Below are 27,737 nucleotides of genomic sequence, written 5' to 3'. Positions count from 1 at the left end.
ATTGTGGGTCATAGGCTTGACACACAACTCACATTGCCATGCCAGGGACCGCCGCGCTGCAAGTTGTTGTCAACAACCCGACTATTCCCATAGAGTATTTGTCGGCGGTTTGAAAACCAGCGATGAAAGATATCCATCTCCAGCTTCCTCCTAACCCGGAAAACCGACCTGGTTGGGTAAGTTGCTCGATCGCTTCAAGCTTTTCGATATTAGGGACTTCAAAGGCCAATATTAGGTATCGCCAACAAATGATTGAACTGAAGTTTATCCGAACGTGGACACTCGAATGTATTACGGTCTGTACTGCCACCGTCGCTCGGATTGAAAATCGCGCGTTTGCTTCCAACATATGAGGTCGGTCAATAGTTCTGTATCACCTTTGGAATCTTCCAGACATATACTGGTCCGACTCCTCGTTTTAATCGCTTAGTTTTGGCTAAATTAAAGTGGCAATGTTAGATAATGTACATTCCCTACACGAAAGTTACGCCCTCTAGAGTCTTCAAATTTTCACCGTAGCTGTGCATTCATCTTTTTCTGAGGCGTGCAAACGTGTTCACCCGGGAAAGTGTGAACGATAATCTTTCTTAACACCTTTATTTCTTTAATGATTGGTCAGAGTTAGATGTGACTGTTTGAAGACGAATGTTCCTGAACTTGAAAGTTTGATGTCATTTGTCATTAATGTTAGGGATGTGATTACAACTTTATCATGATTGACTTCGTTGCCTATGAGATACTCAGAGATGAGGCTGTGGATCAGTCATGCTGTTCACAAGAAATTGCTTGTATAAGTTGTAAATGTTGGCAATGCTCTTGAAGCAAAAACATTTCTAACAACATTGCACAATGTTGCTATTGTTCTGTTTCATGATTTCGTTGGCCAAATCAAAGAGAGCAATGAGGTTAATGACCTGTATCATGCATGGAACATGTTCATTTGCCTTCACTGTGTGATAACACTTCTTCTCAAAGGGGCATAGTTGCCATGGAAACAGTCCAAGCTGTCACCAACACTTCATCATTGTTGTGATTGGCTTTTGGTGGTATCTCATATTGAGGACTGCAAGATCTGGAGGAAGTGTGCACTTATTTTCCATAATGCGGTGGCTATTTAATTTTTATATGACTTTGTGAGAATAAATTGTAGAGATCTTACAGTTGAGCAATTGTAGGATGGGATAGCGCATGGTTTCAATTAAATGATGCATACCGACGATGTCTGATGGGAATAACTAGGGAAAAAAACACATGCAAGTAAGTGTCGTATTACATGCACTGTGTGGGAATAGTTTACCAAAACAATGCAATGTATGTACATGCATCATTCCCTCTACTGATATGAAACCATGCATTCCGGAAACTGTTTATTCCTCTAGGTTTAAGCACCAGTATTTCTCAGCAGAAAAAATTACCATGTATCAGAGAAATGTGACCAAAAAAAAAGCCTTTCAGATTGAAGTATTTCAAAAGTTATCACCAAGTTTCCTCTCTGAGAAAAGAATGAAGTTTCCTGAAAAGTGAAGGAGTGACTAAAGTTGTTTCGTCATCATTTCTGGTTTGTTATTTGAATGCACTAAAAACTTACACAAGAATGTACTCCTTCATAGAATACAGTATATGATCACAAAACAATTGCTTTGACCTAGTAAAATATTTCATGTAGATCATTAGATGTCTTTGACAACTATCTCAACAAACAGTATAAAAGTGTGAGCTTCAATTGAATTGTCAAGCAAAGGTGGCAGTGTTTGTGTGGTACATGGTGGCTGTTACAGTTAGCGTCAGTGCTGATTTGGAAGATTGGGAACATCCGATGCCAGTGTCAGTCTACATGTTTAAGGGACAGTGGCTGAGATCTTGGATGATTTTCCTGTTATTTTTGTCTTGTATTTTAGATGCAACTTTGTGTTCTACTCTCCATGATATTTGACTGTGGTCACCATCAAACAGTATCGTGTCTGCCTTAAATTAAGCTTGATTTTGTTTAGTCAAGAAATTTAAAAAATGCTGAAAGAGCAATAGACAACACACTGCAAGAAAATGCAAGACATGACACGGCAAAAACAAACACTTTATCTGATTTTTCCTCTGAGACTTTTCGTGCAAGGCTTTTCACTTCCCAATCTGCTAAGTCAGTAATAGGCCGAAATGAGTCAAATCCTTGGCATGTTTGCCGTAGTGAGTAAAGTCAGTGAAAATTTAGGTGTACAGTATCTCTGTTCTCAGAGGCCTTCAAATCTCCGATCTTTGTTACAATACAACAAATTGAGACATGTTATGCCTCACTGGTTTAAACCAACCTGACCTGGTGACATATGAACTTGGCAGGATAAGGATTAATGCTGCAATTTGCGGTGGTTGGACTGGATGATAGCATAAAAAATTGCGCACTCATTTCCAGTTACTTACAGTAGAAAGAATTTTCATACACAGTTTTCTTTTTGAGATGTTACAGTGAATTGAGTCACCTTATGATCATGTGAACTTATCTTGACTTTTTTCTGTCTTTTGAAGTACATAATCATTGTTTTAATTATGATATCAGTGTACCCTATTTCAAATTTTTCTTCATAAAACCAGGAATTTACTAAATGGGTATCAGTGTCTACCTTTTGAACTTATAATAGTGTCTCAGTCATTCATCTTCACTTTGAAATTCAATTTGTCAGGTCTGCGACTTCAAAATTATCTGAAATTGAACAAAATGTTTGGCTCCATGTTTACACTGTAAGACTTTGTATTTAACGTGTACATAAATGATGAAAACATTATTTACTTTTGTACAAAGTCACTGCACAGTGGAGGGCTGATAATATAAGGTTATTCACAAAATACTGGGATTAATGTTTGAATACATTGTGCAGCAGAGGTATTGCATCAAGGACGATACTGAAGCATACGATGTATGAGGTCATAAATTCGGGTATTTTGTGAATAACCTTATTATTATACACCTTTTTAGTCCAATTTTACCAGTAAAAAGTACGGCATTTTTTGGATGCCCATCTTGCATTGCACTTAGCAATCTTGAGCAGACTGGGAACACATTAAGCGCATCCGCTAATCGAAGAACCGAAGTTCAACTCGCACAGCCCAGTGCACATGGTAGAAAAATCGTTGGTTAACAGCATAATTTCGCTCACATTCAGTTAACAGAATTTAATTATTCGCTGTGTGAAGTACTCGTAATTGTTCCAAAGTATATTTTTTGTAAAAAATGTGAAATCTTCTCTTGTTCTTCCTGTGTTGATGTATAGGTGTAATGAGGTCAAAGATCAAATAGCGTCCAATAACACGCAAAGTTATTGTATTCTGCTCTGCGTCAAAGTTATTGTACCCTGTGTCCACCAATACTCAAACTTACTGTACAATGAAATTCCCATGTATGTTACAAAGGCAGGTGTATGATAATATAAGGTCATTCCCAAGATACCGGGATTTATGTTCGAGTACATCGTGCAGTGGAGGTATTGTCCAAGACGCGTAGCGTCGAGGACAATACTGTAGCGTACGATGTAGGAGGATATAAATCCTGGTATTTTGTGAATAACCTTATTATTCTACACTTTTTAGTCAAACTTTACCGAAAAAAGTTGAAAATTAGGCATTTTTTATGCTTCTCGCTCACTGCACTGAGCGATCACGAGCAGACTTTGAACGCGTTCAGTGCGTCCGCTAAGCGCACAGAACAAAATTTCAACCCGCTCTGCACAGTGCATGCGGTAGAAATTTTTTATGTCGGCAGCATAATTTCACTCAAATTCACCAGTTTTGGACTGACCATGATTTACTTTTTGAAGTACTGAATTTTAAGAAGTATACATTTTTGTAGAAAATGTAAAATATCCTCCTCTTTTTCCTCGTGTTGACGTAAAGGCGTTTTAAGGTCAAAGGTCAAATGGCATCCAATAACACCTAAAGTTATTGTACTCCTCGTCCTCTAATACCAAAATTTACTGTACAACGAAACTCCATATACATTTATGTTACAGAGGTAGATGTATGATAATTACAAATATGTGTTGTGTGCATTTAGCATGGTGAAAATTTGGTAAATGTGGGTGTTTTAGTAAGCTAGTCATTGTAGGTGATATGATCCATAGGTCATGTTTATGCATAAATCACGCATGTTTTAGGCAAAAGCAGTCAAGACACAATATTTGTCAGTGTTCTCCACAAGGGGTTTTTGACGGGCGGTGCGCCCGGCTTCTTTTTGTCGCCGCCCACCTTTAATCTCGCCCGCCCACCTTTGTTTTCTGTCGCCTAAACTGTTTTCACAGTCAGTTGTCCGAACAATATCTGAAAGCCTATTGTATAAAAATGACAGCAACTGACAACGTTCTGTTAAAGAGGGCCGTTCACATATCTGTCGGTTTGTTTTGCGACTGCATGCAATCGTCAGTGTTCTCCCAAGGCCGTTTAACAGGAACGGCCCCGATCCTGTTTCATATCCGCCGATACTCTTTAGTAAATGTGGTTGAAGACCTATTGTTTCTCAGCGGCGATTTTGTCACTTTTATTTCAGCGAGCTTTTCCAAGTGTGAAACGGCCGTAGTGCCGATGAACATTGGCTAAGACTTCAATTCAAAAAGCGTGAAATGTGTTAAGCTGCCGACCGTACAGACACCGTCCATTTCATACAACGGACACGGAGTACACTCAAAGGCTCGGTGTTGCATTTTTGCCAGCGGGCACTCAGTCAACTGCCATTGCCGCCAATGTCTAGTACTTGTAAGGATCCGAAGGTCAGGAAAAGTGATTTCGATCAGATGTGGCTGAAATCGTACGATTGGTTGAGACAAATATCAGATGCAAAAAAGTATGGTACTTCGCGTGTTCAGGTTGCGTATCCGAGCCGAGTTAGCCATTTTGAGATCCGTGTACGTCTGTACGGCGCTTATCTGACAAAACGTGCTTATTTGACAAAAATAACTAATTACTGCTTGTAGCCTTACTCATTTGTGTAAAGTAATCCCTCACACAATACTTCGTCAGTAAAAACACATAAACGAAATCTTAATTAGAGCAGCCAAAAATCATAAAATAGGCATATAATAGTTAAAAAATACAGTAAATTTCACCGATTGCGTGAAATCGAGCACCTCAATTAATCACTGTGTATACATCGATCGACACACAGAGACTGTCTTAAGGGGTAGAGGAGAGGGCACGAGGTCACATGAGGTCGTCCGCTCTCACGGTGGCGGGGTTATCAAAATCACCACAATGGCTAGCAGAGCACTTGTGTTGTTGTTTTTGTCACCTTCCTCGATCGCTAATTTTGCCATTTAAGTACATAAATTATACTCAATAAACATGCAAGTGGATGAGAAGAGAAGCACCTACATGTAAAAATACCGTGGGGCTATCTCCATGGTCTCTACTACAGTAGGCCTACAGTGAGCGAGCTCGAGCCCGGCTGATGGAAGATCAACCACAACAAAAAAAGAATTTATTAGACCTACATGTCAACAATTTGAGAGCAGTTTACAGAAACAAAATCCTTCGTATAGAAGACTTCGCACTAACGTTAAATTAGCACACTCCTTGTACACAACATCGTACGAAGCGCGAAGCGACATGTAGCCTACTGCGCGCATGAAGTGCGCTGGCTAAAGTGACTCCCCAGGGTATTGCTAAAAAGAGTTTTGTCAGATAAGCACGTTTTGTCAGATAAGCGCCGTACATACGTCCATGTCCACATGACGTTGAAGCCATGTGTGTCACTTCCTGTCACGCATTCGTAACTTGCATGGATTCATTCGATTGACTCTGAGAAGCAGTTGCGTTTGATCAAGTTTCAAAGTCTGTGACCGTTTTACAATATTAAAGGCACAATGAAATGAAATAAAAAGAAACTGCACGAGCTAAAATCATCATTGTGTAATCATCCGAATACCGCAGCTATGTACGTACGGTTCTGTACTGTATAGTTCAAAGGTCGCGCGTGATCAAGATCAAGAGCGCTGGCGCGCTCCACACAAACATGCATAGCAGCCTACGCCGCGCAGTTGTCGAAGTTTTGTACGTTTGCCGAACTAGGAGTCGATGAAATTTCAAATCTTTTTCTTGGAAATACCCGTATCATTTTTTTCGGGCCTCTCTTTATTGTGAATTGAGTTTTAAAGTCAACGTATGTTTCTCTGCAGGCATGCTCCGCTGACTCCGCATTGTAACTTAGTGCATTATTCAGTCGTGTATCATCAACTTGTCATGGACGTAAAAAAAGACGTTCATGGCCTTTTTAATACCAATCCGGCTACAGACAAACATATAGTAACAGAGGATCACATGAAAACGTGCCACCGGTCATTTGCCACCGATTATTTCGAACACTGATTACTTCTCATGTAGGCCTACTTTTGAATTTTCATGTGTATTGTTTGTATTAGTTCAATGTGTTTTTTTCACTTTTAATGTTTTGTTATTTATTCAAAGTACATAAACAGGATTTAAATGTAAAAATAAATTGTGTAGCTTGCCATTAATCACTGCTGAATGGAGAAAAATACTGAGAATGTCAGAAGTCTATCTCATCACATGGAATGCCTTGTGAATAGCCTTGGTGATATGTAAATTATATGCAAATATTATGCAAATTAATATGCTAATTAGCCGCCCGCCTTTACTTTTCATTTGTGGAGAACAATATTTGTTTGAACTGTGTCCCATGGGACATAGCATCAGAGCATGGGGGAGGGGAAATACCCAATCTGATTAAAATCAGATGTAGAGTACAGCGACGTCTGTACTTTGGCGGTATTCTCTTGCTGTCGCCTCTCACTACATCTGACCAACTCACATAGAAGGTCGCATTCAAGTCTCGCACTCTGGCCAGAACAGCCTACCTATCAGAAGGCGCCTACAGAGAACAATAGGTATGACTCACAAGCATGCATATACACGAAGAAGACTCACGAAAATCAAGTGTATAACTGAGACATCCACCCAGTTGTAAACAAAGGCGCATGGCGAATATGAAAATCGCCTATAATTTTAATGTTGAAACATGCCTTCAAATGGAAATCATGCGGACAGACTTTTAGGACAGCCATGCGTACGATGCTTTGTGCTCCCGGAGTAATATGGCCTCCAGTTGCAGCCTACAGACTCTCATAGGAATATATATAGCGACATCGGTCCTGATTTGGACCACGTACGAAAGCTACCTTCTCTAACTACTTTCGGCCGAATAACTCATTCGATAACGCCATGAGATTCATTCTTAGATCCTTGACACCTGATCGACCATGAATCGCTGATAAACTATTATGAACGGTTTGGGACGAGAGCAAATTTTTGAAAAGAAGAGAGGTCAGCCAGTCGCGGGCTCGGCCAGTGGGAGAACTTGGAGAGTTACGAGCTCAGCCAGCTGGTGAAGTCAGCCAGTAGGCAAAATCGGCCAGTAGGAGTATGGTTATATGATAAGACTACAGTGTTCTTCTATTTTGTAGGTCTCGCCAGAGTTATAATGCGAAAGCGATGTCAATGTCATTCATGAGCGTGATGTTTGCAAACTTCCTTCCACCATGGAGGTACCTCCTTGCTTCAACGCTTACTACAAGATGACATCGGCCACAAAGTGTGTTGTGTTCGCGATGCCCATTCGCCACGTTCGCAAATGCGAATTTAAGTCAGCAGTGGCGAAGAAAAATCGATCCTAATTCGCCACAGAGGTGAAAGTGATTTTTGTTGAAAAAATTCAGCAAAATAAGCAAAAACGTGGGTTTTTTTGCTCACGTGTTCACACACGTGAGCATATGGTTTAGCCATGTCTGTCTGTGTGTCTGTGTGTGTGTCCGTGTGTCCGTGTGTCTGTATCCCCATTATCTCAAAAACGGCTGAACGTATTTCAGTCAAATTCAGTAGACGTCTTCAGAATTCAAATGGCTAGAACTGAAAAGGTTTTGGTGGGCGTGGCTTGCATATTAATGAAGTTATCACAGTTTTAATTTTTGTGATACATGGTAGTCTATGGGAAGCATGATGACCATGGTTCTGGACATCTCGACCCCTAACCAACTCGACCCCAGTCAACTCGACCCGCTACCAACCTAACCCTGGTTAGACCTTATAGCCTTGCTCCTTCATGCCAAATATCAAAGTCACAGGTCTTGCCAATTTTGAAGATTTTTAAAGTATTATTTTTCTGATTTTTCTATGACCTTTGACCTTTGACTATGCAGCTAAGCTATGGCAATGGCTTATTCTGGCGTATGTTAAAGTCCAAGACAGCCAGCTTCTATTGGACAATGGCCAGTAGGGGACCAAATGCTCTCCACAATTTTGGGGATTCCACTTGACCTTTGACCTTGGCATCTTCCTGCAACTCTTTTATTATGTGCATTTCTAATTCTGAGCTAGCCAATAGAGCTAGAGGTCTGATTTTTGGTATATAGGGACAACTTAGCAATACAAATTTTTGACAAAATGTCATGTGATCTCGATGACCTTTGACCTTAAATATGAGTATATGTCCATAACTCAGTAACCACAAGTGCTACACCCTTCATATATGGTATGATGAGAGACCTTATGACATCACATCCTGTACCTCATTAATTATGCACATATCTAATTCTGAGCTAGCCAATAGAGCTAGAGGTCTGATTTTTGGTATATAGGAATATAGGGACAACTTAGCAATACAAATTTTTTGACAAAATGTCATGTGATCTCGATGACCTTTGACCTTAAATATATATATATGGCCATAACTAAGGATCCACAAGTGCTACACCCTTCATATTTGGTATGATGGGAGACCTTATGACATCATATCCTGTACCTAATTAATTATGCACATATCTAATTCTTAGCCAGCCAATAGAGCTAGAGGTCTGATTTTTGGTACAGTACACAACGAAACTTGCGTTCAGACTCGGCGGGTTTTTGACGGCGATTAGACGCGTTCAAGACGCATCCGAGACGCGTCTAAAACACGACCCTTCCAGCTCATTATCTCACAATGGAAAGAAGGTCATGAGTGGCCTTTGTTATGTAAATACAATACCCCACTACGTCGCGTTTTTGTCACGTTCTAGACGCTCCAATTCCTTTCGTCTACTATGATAAAATGTTGTCTAATTTAGCAACTTTTTGCCTAGTCGATGTTTTATAGTGCAAACATTTGGAGAAAAGACCGATTGATTATACATGTATGTTGTTGCTCCAAAACCACCCAGCTAAACTCATTGCATTACCGATATCGAGTTGACCATGCGTTGTTCTCTATGCATGTCCATGAGAAAGTCATTATCGAATGGCCTGGACCGATGCCACGAAGTAATTGATAGTACATGAAATCAAAAACTTTCCTTCTGAAATATTTTGAATATCGAAATACCGAAAGTACTAGTATGTACAGTCGTGGTATGTTGACAAAATGAACAGAAACACTGTTCATTCATGTGTTTGCGAGCTTTTTATTACACTGTATGCATATATATTATTGCCTGATTACTGTATTACTGTTTAACCCTTGCGTCCATTTTACACAGGCATAGGATTAAAAAACACCAAGAAACGACAGCCCGCATAGGGATGACTTAGCAATACAATTTTTTTGACAAAATGTCATGTGACCTTGATGACCTTTGACCTCAAATATGCAAAAATGGCCATAACTAAGTAACCACAAGTGCTACACCTTCATATTTGGTGGGAGACCTTATGACATCACATACTGTACCTCATTGATTATGCGCATATCTAATTCTGAGCCAGCCAATAGAGCTAGAGGTCTGATTTTTGGTATATAGGGATAACTTAGCAATACAATTTTTGGACAAAATGTCATGTGACCCTGATGACCTTTGACCTCAAATATACATATATGGCCATAACTAAGTAACCCCAAGTGCTACACCCTTCATATTTGGTATGATGGGAGACCTTATGACATCACATCCTGTACCTAATTAATTATGTGCATATCTAATTCTGAGCCAACCAATAGAGCTAGAGGTCTGATTTTTGGTATATAGGGATAACTTAGCAACACAATTTAACTTGATTTTAGTCATTGAAACTTGCTATATACATCAAAGATACTGTGATATAACATTATTGAAAGTCAAAAGACATTTTTACTTCAGCCAATTCCTAATTTGCATATTAAATGAATTTTCATACTTAGGGATATTCATCTGAATTGACTCGATCAAAATTGATGTAACTTGCTATGTACATTTCAGACACTGTAATACAATATTATTGAAAGTCATTAAGCATTTTCTCTTCAGCCAATTCCTAATTGCATGTTTAATGAACTTTCCTAATTAGAGATATATATCTGAATTGACTTGACCAAAGTTGACAAAACTTGTTACATATATTGCAGATACCATGATACTACATTATTGACAATCATTAAGTATTTTTACTTAAGTCAATTCCCAATTTACATATTTAATGAACTTTGCTTATTAGGGATATATACTGGGATTTACTTGATCAAAGTTGGCAAAACATGACAACATTGATGATTATACCTGGTTAAAACAATATCGAAAGTCATTTCACATTTTCATGTCAGCTAATTTACAATTTGCATATCTAATGAGCTTTCACAGCTCGGCATATATGGCTTGAAGGACTTGGCCAATGGTAATTACACTTGCTATATAAAATGGTGATACAATGACAGCAGTCAAAGAACTTTAATATTTTTATTTCAGCTAATTACATATTTGTATACTTCATGACCTTTGAGAATTAATCGGCGGTGATTATTGTTCATTATGTTGATCATAATACTTTCAATGAAGTTGCAAACATGTGGCAAAGGTTCAAATTTACACATAACTGTATGAAACACGTGAGCATTTTCAGTTCATATCTGGTTATTTTTAGTCTTTTGTTGATCTGCGCTTCTCTTTCGGCGATTCGCGAAAAAACTATATCTACTTCTGTATTGTTCTCTCCGACGTAAGCAATTGCAATCGCGCCAAGTCTCGCGTGAGATTTGACGTCAATTTGTATAGTGTACAGCATGCATGCACATAAATGACTATCGCGAGAATTGAAAATGCAGGCAGACGCAATCGAGCCCTAGTCTGGCGATAAATTTGACGTCATTTTTACAGCAAGCAAAGCGAACACTAGCAAGAATTGAAACTTTTGCTACAGCAGACATACGCATTTTAATCGTGGTCACAACGTTCGGTGTTGAAATTGATTTGCATCGTGGTCTAGACGTTCCGTGTTGCGCATTTTAATCGAGGTCTTATTTTAATGGTGGTCGATTTGCATCGTGGTCCTCATGGTCCCGTATTGATGTTCATTAAAATCGCCATCCCAACGACGCATTCCGTGTTGTTGTCGATTTGCATCGCGGTCTCGACGTTCCGTGTTGTTGTTCATTAGAGAGGTTATAATCTAATTACATGTACGTCTGAAGGCACACAATGGCGTACACGTATCCATGCTCAGTTGTGATTTTTTTGGTTGATTTTGCAGTATTGTTTTTTCAGAAACTTACGAAATTCGTCTAAGTTTTAAGAAACAATTAATTTCTCTACGCGAGGACTATTCAAGCTCGTTGTATCCTCGCATTAAATTTACCGATTTTCTGTAATACAGTTATTTATGTGGTTTAGGGAAATCTTTGTGACAGCTTCAGGTAAAAAGTTGAATTAGACGACAACATTTCATTTATGTTAGGAAATCATAGCACGTACGTCTTGTACAGGTGAACTCTACGGAATTTTCTGATATCAAAGATGTTTGCTAATTTACAATGATACTCATACTTAACGAGATTTCCTGTCTAAATTCCCGCAAATCACCAAGAAAATCTAAAAATTACTTCACGTAATTAAGACTACGTGTAAAAGTGTCGTTTGATGACATTCCGAACGTCTGTGCCACATGTACGCGATGTCTTGTAGGACGTGACAAAGACACTACGTGTACTGATGGAACGTAATTACGTGTAACCAAACTTCTATTTTATTACCGCAGTCCGAACGTTCAGTGTTGTTGTCATGCAGTTAATTTGCATCGCGGTCCCAACCTTCCGTGTTGCAGTTCATTTTAATCGTGGTCTCAACGTTGCGTGTTGCTGTTAATTTGCATCACGGTCCAGAATCGAGCAATTTCCAGTGTTAAAATGAAGACAATTGGATACAAGGTTGATGTGTTGATAGTTTATTCTTGTGCATGCAACCGACATTGGAGATTATCGCATTATAGAAAGCTTTGTTTTCGTAAAAATGTGTGGCTAATAAAATTTGTCTGTGGCTAATAAAAATTTGAAACTTCGCTACAGTGGCTAACAGCTTTCCAAACCCAGCGCTAACACAGAGTGTGGTACATCTTGTTTTGCTTTTCATTATAAAACCTTTAAACCTATGATTTACTACCGTCAAACCATAAGATAAAACGTTATTCATCCAATGATCAACGAGTAAGCATAGACCCTTGAGAAAAACCCCGAGGGTCTATAGATTAAGTCATTGTTACTGCCAATTATATTACCATGCCCTGCCTGTCGCATTTTGATTGGTCGAGCTGAACCATGTGACTGACCATAAATACACAGTTATGGTTTGTTTACATGCCCGTGAATATGAATAATAAGATTAACAACTCAAAGTATCATAACTTTACAGCTCAAACGTAAATCATAATCAATCACGAAATAAAATGGAGCACTTGTAGGTCAAGTTGAGATACTTTTTTCTGAAAACATCTCCGGATTTGCCAAATTTTTTACAGCGTGCGTGACAGTGCGTTGCATATTGCTCAGTTTCTCGGGTCCAGTTGTTGTTCGCTCCTGAAATTTTTGGAAATTTTGAAGGTTTTCTTGGGTTCGCTGATAATATAATGGAAATAACAGGCTCCGCTCTGACCATTAACTTTTATTTATGGGCGCGGGCTCAAGCAAAGCCAAATTTATGGGCTCGGCAAGCCTCGCCTGTTAATGTTTGGCTTTCCTCTCGCCTTTGCCCGCAAATAAACGTTAATGGTCAGCACGTCGCCTGTTATTACTATATTTGTACCTCTCAATCGTACGCCCTACTTGCTATCTGCAGAAACGCCGAGGCCGACCAATATGTTTTTCAGAGTGAATGTCTTCTTGTTGTTTTCTGAATGTTCAACAAAATAACATCAAAAAACTAAAATTGGCGTGCATATAAAAGCATTTGTTGACCGTGAAGAGAAAATGTACGCAATCATGTGCAAGTGGCCGACCTCTCCCACAGGCCGAGTTGGTCGGCGCGGGCACTCGCCGGCCGAGCTCGCAACTGGCTGACTTTTCTGGTTACCAATTTTTTTTGCTCTCTGTGAGTGAGCAATTGAGTGACTCGGGTAGGCATCGACCGAAAGTAGTTAGAAAAGGTAGTTTTTCGTGCGCTATCCAAATCGGCACCGCTTTCGCCGTGTATTCCACCTATCAGCAGGGCTGTGGTGAGAACTCAGGTGCGGCCGTATATACACCGGGAACACACAGCATCGTACACAGGGCTACTTTTGAGACATACAGTGAGCAGCGCCCATCCAGAGAACAACTTTGGCTGCTCAGCTCTACAGTAATATACACTCCAGTATAATGCGTACAAGACAGCCTAGCAGCCACAAATTTCTAGACTGAAATTTAAAAGTGCGTCTTGTTGTGTACTTCAAGGCACTGCAGATTTGAACAATGGTCGGATGTTTACATGCAAGGGAACACGACCTCACGATCGCGTAACATGCAATCTGTTTGGCTGCTTTGACAGAGCATGAGATTTGAACGCGACATTCTGTGGGAGTTGGTCAGATGTAGTGAGAGGCGACAGCAAGAGAATACCACCAAAGTACAGATTTCGCCGTATTCTACATCTGATTTTAATCAGATTGGGGAAATACCATACTCGTTTGAGTATAAGACCCCCCCCCCCACTTGTAGAGGATTTTCAAAAATGGTATACATCAGTTGTATAAGACCCCTCTCTAGTTTCGTTCAACAAACCAACAAACAACAAACCACAACTCAAAGCAACACACCACACTCAAAATAGCTTTTGTACATTCTGACAAAAAATGCACAGGCCTAGAGTTATGCTGAATGGGTATGAATAAATTAGCATAAATTAGCAGTGTTGGTGGAAAAGTCAGGAATTGCTCATTATAACACCCCTGACAATTACACCCATTTCATGTTGCTGACCCCGGGGCTTATAATCAGACGAATGTATATGCACATGGTAGCCCGGAACAGCAGCACACCTATTCATGGCCTACATGGCTTGAGTTCTGAACATTTTTTATGAGCTAGTGCTTTTAAAAATGAACTTCAATGGCAACACTCTGCACAAGTATGTGCACTCAAGGTTGGTAGACCTTATTATTGACTAAAATGTTACAATTTATTTGTTTTGTCATACTTAAATTTTCCCGCTCTACAATGACTAGTGCATCGCCTTTAAAATTTTTGGGTTTTAAGGGTTGGTTTCATATGAAAAAAATATCTACAAACAGCTCTTTGGGTCCATTATTATTTTCACATTGATCTTATGCAATTGATGCATTGTAAATTGCCAACATGAATTCTCATATGCAGATAAACATTTAATACTATGAGTTCATCCTCTTTGTCCTCAAAAAGGATAACTTTGTAGTGATAAACAAAAATGGCCTATCGGAAATGCGAACCAAGGTAGTCATTGTAACTTTGTCATACTCAATAGAGCCACTGCAGCTGACAAGGATGCTCCAGATAGCATTAGTAAAACAGCAAAATCAAGGAAACTAAAATACCGGTACATGCCAAAGTTGAAGGAGTTACCTAGGGTACAATACAAAGCTATTATTGTTATTTGAAATGGCGAAGATAAAATGTTTTGTTCATTCTTCGAAGATAGCAGAAAAGTAAATGATTTGCTAGTGTGCAATGATGGGCATTAATTTGGGCAGATCGTCCATGTAGCCGACACGAACACGAAGTGTCTGTTACCGGCTACCAAAAACTATGAAAAATAGTAAAGAATGAGCCACAAAATCACTATCAGTTTTAAGTTGCAGGTAGAATAAGTCTGAGCCTTTGCGTAAAATACTTTAAAAATAGTAGAAAGTGAGCAACCAGCTGAAAGATAGTCGAGGAGACCTTAACCGCATATCATTTGCATCTCATTGTTGGCTACATGGACTGTGTGCCTTAATTTGTCATGCCTAAAATGGCAATCACGTTCTCACACAAATTCACTATGGTTCTTTCTAAGTCGCTCTTGTACCACCAGATGCTGCCGCAGGTGCCAATAAGGTTAGCAAGTATAGAAATATGGTCAGTTCAATTTACAATTACCATACTTTGAGTATGTTGCAGCTGGTTATGAACGATTGTGTGAACAAAACGAAAAAATTCCTTTGAAATGAGCAATTTTCTAAGTCTGAACAACCATGTTGAGTTAGACTCTATAGAAAGTTCTTTGCCTGCTTTGGTGTCATAGCTTGATGAAGACTTAAGGAGAAATCCTACTGACAACAGTTTTATTGTCTTTATACCAACTGTAAATGAGATCTGTCGCCGAATGTCAATGTTTTATAGGTAATAATATGAGAAAATGGTAACAAAATGGCCACCTGGTGGCCGTATTGGACGGCATTGTGACATTAACTTACATAGATATAAGATCATGGTGCATTGTTGTTGACGTTGAACCAAGTTTAATTTATGAAGTAGGTGGCGACATGTCTGTGTAATGGCATTTGTTGTGTAACAAAATTATTGCCTGGTGGCCATATTTGATTGTATCATGACACAAATTGACATTACAAAGTACATTGTGATTGAACAAGTTTCTGTAGAGGAATGTATGAGCAAAGGAATTGCTGCCCAGTGGTCCCGTTTTAGAGTTGTTGAACTGGGGTGTTTGCAAATGATGTCATTTTACTAATATGCAAAGATAAATGTTTGTCTGCAAATTTAGATTACATTTTTGGAAATTAGTTTAAAAAACGGCAAAATTACAGCTTTATAGGCAACTACTGACATTACAACGAACTCTAATGTACAGACTACGGTAAGTGCTCAGGCTACAATGCAGTGCTGATAAAATTTCTCCAAAATTAAAGCAGCAGTGTCCAAAGTCATGCTTGTGCAGCAATATTGAATAACAAACCTACAACTGGAAACAACATTATTCTTGTCCTATAAATGCAGGGTAAAAAGGAAGTTTGTCTTCAGATCATCACTTTTTTATTCATCATCAATCTCTGCTCCACAGAAAGACAAAAAGAGCTGACACAAATGGTGTCAAGTGTCTTTTTTTTGCCATTATTGGCATTTAACAAGTGTATATTTGTTCATCAGAGTGAACACTGATCTTAAAGACATATGAGTGTCAATTGTCAGCAAACTGTCTGTTTTTAGAATTTTGATCAGTGTAACCACACGACTATTATATTTTTAGTTTTGGGCGTACATGTATTTTGCAATGGCATTTTCCTAATCCAAGACCTAAAGTGATAGAAATATCATTGAACCATTGATAACCGTGAGCCAACCGAAATACATCTCAGGGTTAGCGGTAGGATTTTCAAGTTAGTAGCCACACTTACTCGGTGTGGCTAATTTGGTCCTCATTTTATTAGCCACACGCAACTTTCATTAGCCACACATACTAAATGCTGGTAGAAATATGCTTCAGTCTTCAAGTTTTTGATGTAATACATTCATAAATGCATACACACACACACACACACACACACACACACAACACACACACACACACACATATATATATATATATATATATATATATATATATATATATATATATATATATATATATATATATATATATATACGAGATACATGAGACTATACATTTCTTTTTCACTGCAAAGGCTACACGGACAGTAGACATGATCTTTAAGTAAACTAAACATTTGTAAAAACACATTCAGAGACACACAAGACCTTATGAACATTTTTCAAGAACAATCAAATCATCATTATGTGATTTGGGAAAATTGTTTGAACTCAGACCAAAATAAAAATGAAAAAGAGTAAAATATTGATGAACATGTTACATCCTCATCTATATATACTCTTTTGTTGTTGATTTTGCAAAACCTATATTGTACTTTATGATCAAGATCCCCAATTGGGATAGGATTTCAATAAAGGCTTACTTCACTTTACTTTACATGCCTACCCTACTTAAACCCCGATAAAGAAAGGTGATGCGCGTATAATAGATGATTACAGTTAGTAAAATTACTTTTCCGATCAGAAAAACTATTAAAAAGGTGTTACAACAATGAGACATTGAAGTTCCCGCGACAGCATCGTTAGGAAAATGGCACGTTTTGCCAGTACCTTCATGAATCTGTGTCCCTCAGTACCCCCGTTACCTAAATAGAATAGTCCTACTCCGCACATCCGCCATTGTTACTCTCACTCAAGGCCACGATGCGACGTTGGTTTTCCTTCTCTAAATATGCAATTTCATTTGTTTGACGCTATTATCCTTTCATCAGTGAACAGTTTTTACCGGTGACTATTACAACTTTCACTGGTCTGTCATTGTTTTCACAAGATGTAGACCGTTTGATATTGCAATGTCGACTTGCTTTTTTGTGCAGTCAATGCACATGCCATGCCAGTTAGTTTACGTTTCACACTATGCTGTTGATCGACAGCATACACGACGTCTTTGTTTCACGTTTATTTTTTTCAAGTTATGATTAATGTGGAAATTTCACTAAATGTCGCTGATCTAGGGATTGTGTAATCAATTTGATTTGATACTGCGATATGAAATACTGTGTCAATAAAGCTCGGAATCGTCACTGAGTTTTGCTGCTTTTGGCTATGGTTGTCTATCTTAGTATCAACGTGATCGGAATGCCAGTTCATGGAGATCGAGATCGCGAGAATGTAATTGTAACTGTTTTCTGTATTTTGTCTTCCTTTACAATTTCCAGTAAGTGCTTTAACTAAAGAGTTTTTTATGTTGTCTTATATCAGTGGAAAAGCATTAAGATTTGGACACTTTAGTTTTATCAATTTCGACTATAGAAATCAGCTGTCGCCACGCTTTTGAGCTCGTGGCGATTGCCGATGAGTTTTTGTTCGCCACAAACGAGTTTTAGTCGCATTTTGCGACTGTGGCGACCTCTACCGCGAACCCTGCATCTAAAGAAAATTAAAATTTGTTTCTTCATTGCCAGGTTGTTGTTGTGAATGACTCTCCTCCATACGACATCAATGTTTACGTGGTTTCCTGCAAAGAATGCGAAACCGTCAAACAGAAGCTGGACACGGAGACAGAGGAGAGCATTCGACTGAAACAGTCGTTGGAACGCCTGAGGCGGGAAGTCACAGTTCAAAACATAAAGGACAAGAAGGCGCAAGCTGAACTGGAGGAATCAAAAGAAGGAAAGGAGGCGGATGACGAGGAAGAGGAGAAAATTGATGTTAAGAAACTGTTGAAGAAGACGTGTAAACTTAGCAATACAGTATCAAATTTGAAATGCGTTGTTAGGTCTCCAGAAGGCAAAGAGTTTAAGGCCATGCAGAAGGGTGTTGATCAAGCGGTTCAAGATGTGGAAACATTGGTGAAATACGCAGGACGATTGGAAAGTAGGTTGAAGAAGGCTGTGGCAGATATTGTTGAAGGGCAGAACATGATGCGCGACATGCGAGCGGAGATCACTGATCTGCAGTGCGAAATAACTGACCTGAAGAACAGCAACCAGGAACTGACTAAGGGGTTTAAGCGTGAAAAGAGGGAAGCCCTCGCATCCTTGGAAGAGACCAAGAACCGCCATGCCGCGGCCCTCTACAAACAACTCAAGGAACTGCAGATTCAGGTCAGGGAGAAAGACAGGCAGCAGGCGGCAGCTCGGGATAGACTTAGACTCCAATTGGAAAAGAGCAGCCTTTTCCTGAAAAAAGACCGAGAGGCCTTACTGGCGAAGTCTCAGGAATCCCTGCTTGTGAGTGCTCTTTCAGCTGCTGAGAGCCATATTTCAGATTTACATGCAAAGGTAAGGCCCTGATATTGTCATTATTTATATGCATTGGAAGTTCTTACTAAAGAGAATTCTTTGTGCCAAACTGAAGACAGCTACATGTTATTAATATTCCCAGTCATTTTAAATCAAATTTGCTTGTATTCTTTATTCTTTGTTTTCATGTTGTTGATTTGTTTTACCAATTTCATTGAGAATTGAGAAGACAGTACATGTTGACATATTTTTATGTCATTATTTTGTTCAGACAACATGAAAAATACAAACCCCAAAACTGTACTGCAGAAGTGTATCACCTCACTAGCAAGACATACTTTACAATCTTGTAGTCAACGTCAAAAACAGGCACAGTTTGTATGAACTGCACAATGGCATAAATTATATTTTTTGTCGCTACTTATTTATATGTCTAGTTCAGCTTGATCAGTAATGTTGATATTTTAAATATATGTTCATTATTATGGAAAAAAGGCAATTGGAAGACATTACTTTCCAAATGTTGCTTTTTGTAACGAAGTGGCAGAAATATATCTGTTTGAATGATACACAGAGCTTTAAATACAAAGTTTAAAGCGCTACCTTTGGCGAAGTTGATTTCCTAACAGAGTTGGTAGTGCAGGCATAGATGTTGTTGGAAAATTATTCAGTGTATTTACTTCAGAAAAAATGCTTTGTTTTTATAATGTTGGAGAATATATATATATATATATATATATATATATATATATATATATATATATATATATATATTTTTTTTTTTTTTTTTTTTTTTTAAAAAATATTTTGTGAAAACCAAATTAATGTTAGCAATATCTTTCAATGACTTTGTATGATTTTTCTCTGAACACTATTTTTCTACTCACATGAGCTTTAATAAATTTCGCATCTGGATTATTTGCATTGGAAATGCAATATACTTAAGAATCTGTCCAGCTAGTTCAGCTCTCTACATGCCCATGCAGTCAACTCTACCTACGGGTCAGTTTGCCGTGATCACCACTTTGTCCCTATATCTCTTCAGTTAATTGTTCACATCAAATATTACAGAGCAGACAGTGTATTCACACTTTTATGAAATATGTTTTAGCTTACTTCCAAAGTCCAGAACAGAACCCAGGAGTCATTCATTAAGAACATAGAAAGGAAGACGGCCTCCGAGAAACTAGTGGAGGTTGTTGGTTGGTCCCTCAATGACAAGAAGGTACAGTTGAGGTCGTTTACCAGTGGTGTTCCCAATGAGCCTGAGTTGTGGATCAAAGCTGTACCACCTCGACCCAAGGGATATGGTCAAACACTGCAGACTGGGATTACTGAACAAGCCCTGTGTATTGAAAATGTAAGTTTACAACTCCCTACAGACTTAATAAAGATGGGAGACTTCTTAGACCAAATAAAAACTTATGTGTTCCCACATAATGTTATGTGTTAAAATATGGTAAAATATAGAGAATTTATTCAAATGTTTTTGAAAATGCAAAAAGAATGTATAGCACCAGGTGGGTTACTGAAACACACTTATTGTGTACTTTTCCCTATTTGTCTAAGTCTATCTGGAGTGATCACCACACCCTGAGACATGCTGGAAAAAAGTCCTTTCAAACCTAGTTCAAGGACAATGTGCCATAGTGTATATTTGCTGGTCAATTTGTTCTGTGATATGATACAATATGGTGGCAGTTTAAATTTTGGAACGATGCAGTTTATTATGACATCCAAAGAGAAATCTTTTCACTTTAATCCAGTAAGATTGCAAGGGAGCCACTCCGTTACAAATATTTCATTCATGCCTGGAGCTGTTTCTCTGATGTTCCTCATCCACTTTATCTGACATTGGTAAAGGCACAGACAGAGTACTGTGACCTACTAAAGATGCATATGTGGATATCAATATGTTTCGCAGTTCAATCCAATGTGGTCATTTGTGACCAACTTTAGTAATGCCCAGAAGGTATACAGCATATTAGTCTTGTATACAAGAAGTGCATATGTGTGTAGACTTGTGACTTGTGTTACACGCATGTACATACCAGCTAAATACCTAATTTGTACACTTTGATAATTTGACGACTGGTATTTAGCACCGTGTTAGCAGTATCATGTCAAATATATTGCTAATTTGCATACTTTGAAGTTTTACAATGTGGAATATGTTTTTGAACGACTGGACAAAAGTTAATGATATTTGCCACAAACATATAATAGTTGTAGAAAACATGTAGCAGTTTCCTGTCAGTTAATTGCTAATTTGCATATTTAATAGTATTTTTAGTAACGGCATTATATATAAAAGGTTACGTCACCAGATTTTTAGAAACCTGGTACAGATATTGCTCATAACAACATACTAGTAAGAATGAACTGAATTACATATTGCAGTTAAAGGTAGGGGATTTGATCCCAGGGATGGAGTTTGTTCTAGTCTGTAAGAGGATAATGAAGGTGTCATAGCCTTTGTTTTCCATTGAAATTGTAATCTAATAAGTAAATTTCCTGTCAAGATAGTCTGACGCCGGAACCATGCCTTTATGTGCCAAATAATTGGTAATTTGCATATTAAATGAATTTGCTGATTAGAGATATGTCTTGAATAATTTAACCAAATTTTATGACACTTGCTAAATGTACACTAGATTGAAAGACATGGCAGTAGTTAACAACATTTCACAGATCCATTTCAGCTATTTGCCAACCTGGAGAAAACACTGCATGTTAACTGGATGTTACAAACCTATCTAAGGCTAGGGTGTTATGAACCATACTTCTATGCTTTTGCAGATGTGGCATGCTGTATCTTCTACAAGTTACCCAACAGAACGCAATCTGGTAGACACCCTGACAAGGTTTGTGAGCAGGAATCCAAAGATAGTCAACAAAGCTTGTGAAGCAGCAAAACTGCCAACAAATGGCTACCGTAAGTGTCTCTTACTAAGACTTCGGAGTTTTTGTATCTTAAAGGAGTATGCGCTTCAAATTCAAAAGTGGAAGCCTCAAACCTGCACTCAAACTTTTCAAAATGAAACTTTCAACCATTCTCTCACCAAATCAAGAATGAAAATCAGGGGGTCACCATGCAAAGTTTGGAAGTAGAGAAACAAATTACCTTTCTTACAGTTATCAATATTTGAAAATCAAAATAGCCACCATCCATGTGTTCATTCTACAGTCTACCACAGAGTGATGCAATAGTACCATTGCATCATGGGTGATTTAGCCAAAACATGGCGCTTTCCAGTGATTTAGGGCAAACATGTTAAAGAGTAATAAACAATTCACTCAACTCTGCCTGTCAACAACTAACTTACATCACTCAGTGATCCATATACATCCATTAAAGTTTGGTAGAATGGTATGTCTGAAGTCAATAAGACAAAATTGTAGATTTTTATTGGCTCTGTCATTCTTTTAATCACAGAAATCACAGAAAGAGACATATTTAGTGAACAAAACAAACTATTATGGTGTATTTTTTGTGAAAAAGAAGAAATGCCAAAATTAGTCTTCGATTACCATCTACAGCTTTCCGACTAATGACAAAAGGGTCAACTTGGTTCCTCTGCCATGAGCCAGGTTTGGCATATTGGGTCAAATTGGCCAGTTTTAAAGGATTTTTGAGATGATCTACTGATTAAAGCGTTGATGTGATGTGTGATCTGAAAGTAAGATCATGTACAGTAACATACTACAGTCATAACAAACTGTGGTCATATGTGCATCAGTCTATTAGTGTGTTGACAGTAGAATCTGTGAAGCACTATTTCCTTGGGTTGGATCAGCACATTTTCACAACCTTGTACTTTTTTATCCAAAGATAAAGTACATTCAATTTTGTCATCATCACGCATGTCCTATAGATACAGACTTGAATCTCGAGTAAAATCAATAAACCATATGTGCTTTCAGCCATTTCAGTACCCCGCTGTAACACAAAAACATACACTGCAACCCCCTTCAATTTCAAAATGGTGATTCTAAAAAACATGATCTTTCAAACTGCCTATCAATATCTGGCCTCAGCCCCAGTGATAGTTTAGAATGTCTTTAGATCACTGTGCGAGGCGATAAATTGTGGAGTGACACTTTTCAAATTCCAAATATCCGAAACTGTAAACATCACACTATCCAATCATAATATCTATAATATAGTCTAACCACCGCCTTCTGAACTCTGACACTAGATTTTTGATTGATCTCCCTCTCTGAAATGTAAATGGGCAGAAACATGGGTTATCTTTGTGTGTTTGCAGTGGCGGGAAATTCTCACATGTCATATTAGATACTCATTAATCCTTTGAGCGCTACAATTTTCCCCCAAAAAATATCAGGGCAACATTTTACCAACTTTTATTAATGTTTCTTTAATTTCATTTTCATGAGTTTGGACTTAATGGACATAAATTTCCGTGGGCCACACTTTTTGATCAAAATTTTGGGAAAAATCAGAAAAAAATTGTCTACATCTGAGAGAAATTGTTGGCGTTATGTTGTATAAAGGCAACAAAAATCAACTTTGGCACTCAAAGGGTTAATAATGTCAGATCTTCGGCAATCAATGCATCATTAGCAGTCCCATGCTCGCTGAGTATTTTCATCATCTAGTGTTGTTCATTGTCAAGTAGGCAATTGCTTTCGACAGTGTTTATGTTTTTTCCGATCATTGTACAAAGTATGTGTGTATTTCATGCAGTATGTGATCACTGTGTAGTGCTAAATTTCTGGTTGAACCACTTTTTCATGGGGGTCAATGGGTGCAATGAACATACAGTTGATACGTAATTGCACAAATATATCCGATATTCGAGATTAAATAGCATTGTAGACATTTTAAAAAGAATCACAAGAAAAAGAATTAAAGGGGAAGTTCACCAAGGATGATTTTTACATACCGGTATGTGCTAGCTTTGTGGTCACTTACCCCGGAAAAGCTATTTTTGCCATTTATAACTCGCAAGATTTTTTACAAAAAACGATAGAAATAGTACAGGAAGTTGCCCATGTAATTTGAATCATGGGAAAAAGCGCCAAGCTGGGAGCTTGCATAATGTGATATGGAAGGGACCATTTTCCCATGGGTATGGCATTGTCCACTCACCCATGCTTAAACCAGGCTGTGCGTATTTACATAACTTTTGTTTAAACTTGCAAAAAACGATGATTCACTCATGATAAACTGTCAACTGTCAGATTTTGTGTTGCTGTTTACTACTGTGTTACTGTGAGTGGACAATGTGGGGGCCATACCTGTCTGGAGATGGTTCCTTCCATAACACATTATGCAAGCTCCAAGCTTGGAGCTTTTTTCCCATGATTCAAATTACATGGGCAACTTCCTGTACTATTTTTATCGTTTTTTGTAAACAATCTTGCGAGTTATAAATGTTGAAAATAGTTTTTCCTGGGTAAATGACCACAGAGCTACCACATATGTAAAAATCATCCTTGGTGAACTTCCTCTTTAAGCATTTAGAGATATATTGTATAATATTTTATTAAGGTGATGAAACTGGAACATCCCCTTCTGTAATGAAAGGTACTACATATGATTGTCATTACGTACAGTCCAATCATATTGTTGGTACCAGACATGCCTCCAAATGAGGGCTCTGTGGTAAACTGATGGGGTAAATCAAAATCTAAGAAAGTGAAAATTTTTCATACTGTGAGAGCTTCACAACGAGCCTACACAAGAGTCAGACCAGAAAAGTATTGGACAATTGAAGTCCAAATATCTGTCCCCAAGGCGTATTGTACCGTAAAAAGTAAAAAGAATAAACTTGAAAAGCCAGAACACGAAAATTTAATTGATATGCTAATTAGCAAACAATCTTGGTAAAATATACAACTTTGGAGAATATTATTGCAGAAATTTGTAATTGTTAATGTTGGACTTCTCTTCCTACCCCTCAGAGCTCACAAAAAGGCAGGTTGCTGATCTGAAAATGATTCTGAATCTGAAGACAGGCCAGTTACGTGGACTAATTGAACATCTCAAATCAAACAACATCCAGATCATGTCACCTTTGAAGAGCAATGTGTATGCCACTATCTGTAAGTATTTTTCTTTTATTCAGTTACGGTAGTATGTGCCTCAAAAACGAAAGACTAACTTTTGCTCAAATTTTACTCTAGGAAACTTTCAACCGTTCTTTTTCAAAATCAGGAATAAAAATCAGATGTCACCGTGCGAATTTTGACACCAGAGAAGCAAATTACCTGAAATTTACCAATACATTAACTCAAAATGGCCACCATTCCTGTTTTAATTCTAGGGGGGAAAAAATAAAAATTTTATGTTTATTCCATAAGCTTCAAAACGAGCCCACACAAGTGAGAGATCAGAAAAGTAGTATAAAAAAATTGAGGCCGAATATCTGTCCAGGAGATGCATTCTGTTTCTTATTCCTGAGCTAATTGTATTCATTCATGGCAAGTCTGTTATAGAGCATTCGACAAGTAAGCAAATCAATGAAATGAGTCGTTCTCAATTGGGAATATTCATTCACTTAAAGTTATGTGCCATCACTGCTCCATCGTGTAACTTTGATATTTTTTTTTTCTCCTCAAGGTGATGTTGATACCTCACCTAAAGTTCTGGAAATAAGCAGAGAGATGCTGTCGCAGACCAAGAAAGGCAGAGAACTCACCAAAGTCAGCTACCTCAAAATCCGTGACATCAAGAAAGAAATTACCAACATGGCGCAGTGTCTCCTCAACAAGAAAAAGCTGCGTCTTGACGGCCATTGCCAAGCCAGCATCTGGTTGCAGATCAGCGCCAGCTGTGATGGACAAGGGACTTCGCTCTCTGCCAAGATAATTAATGCGGATCACAAACTTGAAGAGAGGCTCCTGGGTTTCTTCAACTCGGCGCTTACATACAGGAATGTAGAGACTCTTTTCCATCCAACTCTAAGCAAACAAATCGATGAGTTGCAGAGCAATCCCTTAAAGCTCCGTTGCAAATCTGATTCGCAGTCAGTGTCTCGGTATGTCCTGCCTGTCAAGGTGTTTTGTCGGGGGGAGTACGAGTTTCTCTGTGACGCCATAGGTCATGATGGACGCCTCAACCCACACCCGTGTGTCTGGTGTCTGTTGCCGTCAGCCACATTGCAGTCAGGAGAGGATTCTGTCCATACGCCGTTCCTGCAATCAGACAGTCAGCCTCCCAGTTGGACGCCCTATGGTCCATGCACGTACCAGAGCAGGCCCCAGACTGTGATTCGTGCCAGAACATACGGAATAGAAAGGGAAAGCCTCTTCCAGGTTCCGTGCGTACAGCGAGTTCCCCCTGTAGATCAGCTTCTGACAAGCCTCGTGAACCATATCTTCCAGTCGCTTGTTACCGCATGCAGGACAATTGATGAGGGCAGTGACAATAATGATAAAGAAGGTGACGCTGAAACAGCCAAGCAGCTGAAGAATCTCGAAGCAGAGAAGAGAAAAATACAAAAGGAAATCTCAGAGATGGAGCTGAAATTAGAGAGCGCTCAACATGACTTCTACGTAGCCAGCGAAGCTTTAAAGGCCATGAGGATAAGTCAGAAATTTGTGAATGCCAATGGAGAGAAGAAAGGGGCTTGTGGTTTCTTTGTTTGCATCGAAGAGATGGTTGACCTGAACCGAATACAGTGTAACTCGTGTATGAAGTACTTTCACAAGCTGTGTGTTAGCATGGTGCACTCCCAGGTGGAGTTGAACAAGGTGCCATACCAGTGTCCGGCATGTTGCAATCTTGTCGGGTGCGCCCCCGGCCTGTGGGAGAGACTCACGAGGAAGATTGAATCACTGCAGTCCGTGCGCAACACAGTTTCAGGCAAACTTCAGAAGCTGACAGACACCAGCACCAAGTTCAGAGTCAGTGCCATGGGCGAGGCAGAGCAGCAGTTGCTGAAAGTGTGTTTGGAGAAGTTCAAGGTCAATGTCACCTCTCCGCAGGATATTCAGCTCAACCACACACAGGTCACGAGCTTGCTGTTGCATGTGGATAACTTCGTTAAAGTGCTCAAGAAGAATGAAAAAGATGCTGCACTCTTCAAGGATGTCCTTCAACGGCTGTACACCATACATAAGTACACCAATCTAAGAAAATTTCTCACTGCCAGTCAAGTTCAAGCTCTGTGCCACGCTTGCTGGGATCTGGGTTGTTGGCTACCTCCACGCTTCCCGTCGGCCGTAACACTAGATTTCCACATTGTGGTCTTCCACGTGCCAGAGTTTGTCCGGAAGTGGCACACTATCGGTCTGTTCAACAGCAATAGGCTGGAATTCACCAGTTGGCAATTCCAGCAGGAGGTTGGCCTCATTGAGGGTTTAGGTCTTCAAGATTCCTTCAAGATTGGCTACGGCAGGAATGTTGTTCGTTCCCTGGCTCTTCCTAAGGAGCTGAAATCCGGAAGGAAGCGGGCATCCTCACAGGCGAAAGATGGCCCCGCAGCTAAAAAGCCGACTGTTAAACCTACCAGCCAACCAGTAACTCGATCAAAGTCGGCAAAATAGGTCAGATAACAGTATCGTTCATTCTCAAAGGGTGAAAAGAGTCTGGGTTCACCATACTTAACAAAGTTGTTAGTTGTAGGAGCGATTTCTGCTTCACCCTTTTTGTCCAGAATGAAACAACACTCGGTCCAGGAGCAAACAAACTTAGTTTGAAGTTGTTCCGTATTGTGAGGTTTGCTCACAAGTTGGTGTAAAATTGTGGTTATTGATCCAGCATTTTTTGGCAAAGTCAGGTCGTCGGAAACATTTTCCAGAGCATCAGAAGTTGTTATTAGTGA

The 27,737-nt window shown here is 39.0% G+C and overlaps 1 protein-coding gene across 1 annotated transcript; it reads left to right on the top strand.

Moving 5' to 3' along the window:
* The first annotated feature begins 11 nt into the window (after positions 1-11).
* Positions 12-27,641, top strand: LOC139115682 (uncharacterized). The gene is made up of 6 exons (XM_070677988.1): positions 12-176; positions 18,166-18,984; positions 20,057-20,305; positions 21,745-21,880; positions 24,874-25,014; positions 25,532-27,641. The coding sequence occupies exons 1-6, from the start codon at positions 123-125 to the stop codon at positions 27,457-27,459; spliced, it is 3,327 nt and encodes a 1,108-aa protein (XP_070534089.1). The 5' UTR covers positions 12-122; the 3' UTR covers positions 27,460-27,641.
* Positions 27,642-27,737: the final 96 nt, after the last annotated feature.

This window comes from Ptychodera flava, chromosome 17, assembly GCF_041260155.1.
Source record: "Ptychodera flava strain L36383 chromosome 17, AS_Pfla_20210202, whole genome shotgun sequence".
In the NCBI taxonomy this organism is placed as follows: Eukaryota; Metazoa; Hemichordata; class Enteropneusta; family Ptychoderidae; genus Ptychodera; species Ptychodera flava.
This window is presented reverse-complemented; position numbering and strand designations above follow the sequence as displayed.